The sequence below is a fragment of the Acyrthosiphon pisum genome, chromosome A2 (assembly GCF_005508785.2).
Source record: "Acyrthosiphon pisum isolate AL4f chromosome A2, pea_aphid_22Mar2018_4r6ur, whole genome shotgun sequence".
Taxonomy (NCBI): domain Eukaryota; kingdom Metazoa; phylum Arthropoda; class Insecta; order Hemiptera; family Aphididae; genus Acyrthosiphon; species Acyrthosiphon pisum.
Window position 1 is genome coordinate 64,210,104 of NC_042495.1, and position 4,931 is coordinate 64,215,034.

Consider the following 4,931-nt stretch of genomic DNA (forward strand, 5'->3'; position numbering starts at 1 on the left):
AAGAATCACCAGTATACTGATAATTATAAAATGCGCCAGAACGTCATGTTTATGATCAAAGCTGGTGCATAATAAATGTATATTTTTTTAATCGTTGATCATTTGTATATTGTGCAGAGTTCGCCGTACACAATGCGCCGCGAATCCAGTCAAAAATTAGTGGGCAACGACCAATTCGAAGGGTACGCAATCGATTTGATATACGAGATATCAAAACTGTTGGGCTTTAACTATACGCTGAAACTCGTTCCAGACGGTCGTTACGGTTCTTATAGTGAGGACACTAAGGAATGGGACGGGATGATGGGAGAACTTTTACAGCAGGTTTGTCTCATCAGAATGGCCGATGTTTAATTGGGATACCACTAATTTTTTGTTGATACCCGCTTTATTATTTTGGGAAAATATTGGTTTTAAAATGACCTTTTTTTTCTTTTTTTTTTTTGCTAATTATAATTGTTGTAGTAGTAGAAATTAGTATTATTATTATTATTATTATTAATTTTTTTTGTTTATTGGTTGTTATAGATGTCTGCAGATAGTGCATTGTAATATGGGCCTCGGTGAATATTATCTAATAAAATGTTGAAAATACGTTACAATAATTTCTGCATAAAACTTCCAATTGAATTATTGTATTTTCAAACTTCATTATTTAACTACAAATTTACTATGCTTTCTTAAGAAATTTTTTTCGTGAATCGTGTTGCTCCCTGTAATTATGGTCCGGTAGTTTTTGCGTGTATTTTTCCTATAAGTGTATTTTAAAGCACACTTTTCTTTTTATACTTATTTGTAATTTATATAGAATAATTACTCTACAATAATCGTCCGGCCGCGGTCGGGGGCTAAACGCAAATATAACATATTTAATATTTATATTTACTTTATTAAAATATTATTATTAATCATTTAATATAATAACTAATCATGTTAATATTTTATATATAAAATATATAAAAATGTAATATATACTGCAATTGCCTATAAAATGTTTCAGAGAGCGGACTTAGTAGTGGCTGATTTAACTATTACTTACGACCGCGAACAAGCCGTTGATTTCACTATGCCGTTTATGAACCTCGGTAAGTGTTTTTTTGCACCCCTGCAAACCTATAGCCTGTGAACGACGTTTATAATATATAATGTAGTGCCAGCGCAGCAGTCTCCAAACTACGACCTGCAAACAAGTTTTTTTCTCTCCTAACTAACTGCAGTGAATTATTTAAAAATTAACTACCTATTCATATAAATACCTCACTTATTTTTCTATTTTTTTATGAATCATAATTTATATATTATTGTTTTACATTCCATAATAAACATAACTGTAGTAACTGTTTTTTTAAGTATGGTTAAACTACACTATACATAAATGTCTCTGTAAACTTATTTTATAATCAACGGCGTGCTATAATAATACAGTAAAAACTTACACCTATAAAACTAAAAACTTGTAAGTGCGATTATTTACGTTTTGGCCTTAAAAAGAATTCTAATTTTTTTATATGGCCCCGAGTAACAATGTTTGGAGACCCTTAAAATAGTACATTCACCTCAACGATATCTGTATTACACATGTTATTGATGAGTATTGTATTCTTTAAACAATCGCAGGTATAAGTATTCTGTACCGAAAACCAATCAAACAACCACCGAACCTATTTTCGTTTTTGTCTCCTCTGTCGCTGGATGTGTGGATATACATGGCCACGGCGTATCTCGGCGTATCGGTTCTTCTCTACATATTAGCCAGGTATGATGCGTGTAATAAGTTTTCATTATCATTATTATTAATAATAACGTCATCAGATAGAACTCCATTTCAGACTGACGTGCAACATGTATAATAATAATCAGTGGTGTTGCCAGGATTTATGTAAAGTGAAGGGGAGGATAAAAGACCTTTTAAAAATGAAGATAACTTTTATACTTTATTATATGACCAAATATATATAATATTAAATATATCCTACTAACCTTGGCTACGCTAATGATTACAACAGAATGTTATAACTTATAAGTTCAAATGTCTATAATAATATAATATGTACCTGTACCTACTTATACATTTATACTGCAAAAAATATAATAATAGTTATAATCCAGAGTTAGGATTTATAACTTATAAATTTATAATTTATAAAATGTGAAATGTGATTTTGGTGGACAAAAGATTCACCCCGTACGAATGGTACAACCCCCATCCGTGTAACCCAGATCCGGATAACCTAGAAAATCAGTTCTCGCTCATGAACTGTATGTGGTTTGCGTTCGGGTCTTTGATGCAACAGGGCTGCGATATACTTCCCAAGTAAGACAATGTCGAATGGAGTACCTATGTTTATGATATACACATTACACATACATATATATAATTTGTATATACATAGATACTGCACCGATACGTATATATGTTTATATAGCATTGGACGCAACGCTGTAGGCATTTAGGTAGGATTAGCAACCGTAATTCGTAAACACTAAACACCCGTTATCATTATTTATTATTACCACTCACGTATACGGATGATGGATAAGTATAATATATGTATACACACGAATCTATTATACTAAATAGCTCCTGTAGTGTTTGCACGTTTTGTGTTTAGGTTTAGTCCGTACGAATGGGAAAATCCACATCCTTGCAACTCCGAAGCTCCAGATGTTTTTGAAAACAAGTTTTCCTTGAACAATTCACTGTGGTTTACGATCGGCTCTCTGATGCAACAAGGATCTGATATGGCTCCTAAGTAAGTATTTTATGTTCGCATGCAAACGTACCCAGTGGCTCAGAGGGCCGATCTCCACTGCATTTATCATTGTATTTTTATATTTTACTTTTATTCCTTTTATATTCACCCATATCGAGAAGTAGTCAACGAGTGTTTATCGGTTTATTATTATTGCACGGCTTTTCGTTCGTCCAAAAAATAAAAATATATTATTAAAATACAAATACTATATGGTTTATACTCATCGTAAAATTTAATCGCAGGGCTGTTTCCACCAGAATAGTGGCTGGTATGTGGTGGTTTTTTACGTTAATCATGATCTCGTCGTATACTGCTAACTTGGCAGCATTTTTAACTGTGGAAAGAATGGACTCACCGATCGAAAGCGCCGAAGACCTTGCTAAACAGACGAAAATAAAATACGGCGCACTTCGAGGTGGTTCGACTGCTGCATTTTTCAGAGTAATATTTTTCGTAACAAATATTGGTCGATGATTTGAAATTTACTGATTATATATATTTTGTTAATTTAAAGGATTCAAATTTCATTACTTACCAAAGGATGTGGTCGTTTATGGAATCATCACGACCAAGCGTGTTCATGGCGTCTAATAACGAAGGCGTAGAAAGAGTTGTAAAAGGAAAAGGAAACTATGCCTTTTTAATGGAATCCACTAGTATTGAGTACGTGATCGAGAGAAATTGCGAGCTCACTCAAGTCGGAGGGCTTTTGGATTCAAAAGGTTACGGCATAGCAATGCCTCCGAGTAAGTATATATTGATCGGTTGTAGATGACGATGACTGTATTTCAGTTAATAAATAGTATAAAATAAAAATGATTTATTTTAGTGTATTTGCTTGTTAGATTCTCCATATAGAACAGCGATTAGCGGGGCGGTGTTAAAACTTCAGGAAATTGGTAAACTACATAAGCTAAAAACAAAATGGTGGAAAGAAAAAAGAGGCGGTGGAGCTTGTCGGGTAATTTGATGAACAAATAAATATTAGAACTTTTTATTAGAATTAAATTGAATCGTTTATTAGGACGATACTTCAAAGTCCAATAGCGCAGCCAATGAATTGGGTCTGGCTAACGTGGGTGGAGTGTTCGTAGTGCTAATGGGTGGAATGGGTGTAGCTTGTGTAGTTGCAGTGTTTGAATTCGTATGGAAGTCGAGAAAAATAGCAGTCGAAGAGAGGGTAAAGAATAATTAAAGGCTCAAAAACTACGAAAGTATCCATCTATAAATTGCAAATTTTTGTCTTCCATTTCAGATCATAAAATATCATACGAAGTATAGGAAATGAGCAATAAAATCGTGTTAAGTTCTGGAATCCCACACTTGACTACAATATTGCAACATTAATATGTCCAATTTCTTAATGTTTATTAATTATAGTTGATTATTTTTTTTTTTGATATGTCAATTTATTTGTTTATGATTTGAACAATTTATCTTATAGACTAAAGCATATATTGCATTGTATTCCAAGTTCGCACACTCGAATAGTAATACACTAACATTGGGACAGCAGTTCTAACTATAAATAGTGCATATTATTTGAAACCCTTAACGTTAAAATATGGAATATTATTTATTATTGTTTAAAAAAAAAATGTTTTTATATTCAATTTTTAAACTTTTACATTTTACTATTTTTTTAAGAGTCTTATAATAATATAACTGATGGTTCTGTAATTATTTTTATTTCTGTTAAAAAGGTTTATATTGCAATAAATCAATAAATGCATTCCAATTTTGTAACGCATATATATATATATATATTATATAATGTTATATACATATAAATATATATCTTATATTATAGTACCTAGGCTTTAATATCCTGAGTTATTCTCGATTATGATTTATAATGTTATTGTATATGTTATTTGTACTGGATATGTATACTCACATATAATTATCAAAAAAATAAAACAACAATAAAACTGTGTTGTAATTTTTGATTGTTTGATTTGACTTTAATAAATCTTATATCTAGTGATAATTATGGTTATTGAATATTCTAAACGTTATTAAAGTAACTAAGTAGGTACCTACCAATTGGAATTATTCCAATTTAAAAAACAAACCAATAAGTATTCCCATTCTAAAACCCAAACAAAATACCGATTGGTGTTAAAATTAAACATTTTATGAGTTTAAACCTCCAAAATGAAATGTATATTTTCG

General features: G+C 31.3%; 1 protein-coding gene across 3 annotated transcripts in view; it reads left to right on the plus strand.

The window, feature by feature from the left end:
- Positions 1 to 4,698, plus strand: part of LOC100163311 (glutamate receptor ionotropic, kainate 1) — an 18,086-nt gene extending 13,388 nt beyond the window's left edge. Inside the window, exons 10-18 of one of the 3 annotated variants that reach the window (XM_008182160.3) lie at positions 118 to 324; positions 1,001 to 1,085; positions 1,618 to 1,756; positions 2,177 to 2,314; positions 2,999 to 3,197; positions 3,271 to 3,502; positions 3,602 to 3,717; positions 3,781 to 3,936; positions 4,012 to 4,698. In XM_008182160.3, the coding sequence (XP_008180382.1) occupies positions 118 to 324; positions 1,001 to 1,085; positions 1,618 to 1,756; positions 2,177 to 2,314; positions 2,999 to 3,197; positions 3,271 to 3,502; positions 3,602 to 3,717; positions 3,781 to 3,936; positions 4,012 to 4,044 (1,305 nt within the window). In that variant the 3' untranslated portion in view covers positions 4,045 to 4,698. Of the gene's footprint in view, positions 1 to 117; positions 325 to 1,000; positions 1,086 to 1,617; positions 1,757 to 2,176; positions 2,315 to 2,612; positions 2,754 to 2,998; positions 3,198 to 3,270; positions 3,503 to 3,585; positions 3,718 to 3,780; positions 3,937 to 4,011 lie in introns of those variants that run through there. The other 2 variants (XM_008182159.3, XR_003839381.1) reach the window with 2 other exon arrangements.
- The last annotated feature ends 233 nt before the right edge of the window (positions 4,699 to 4,931 follow it).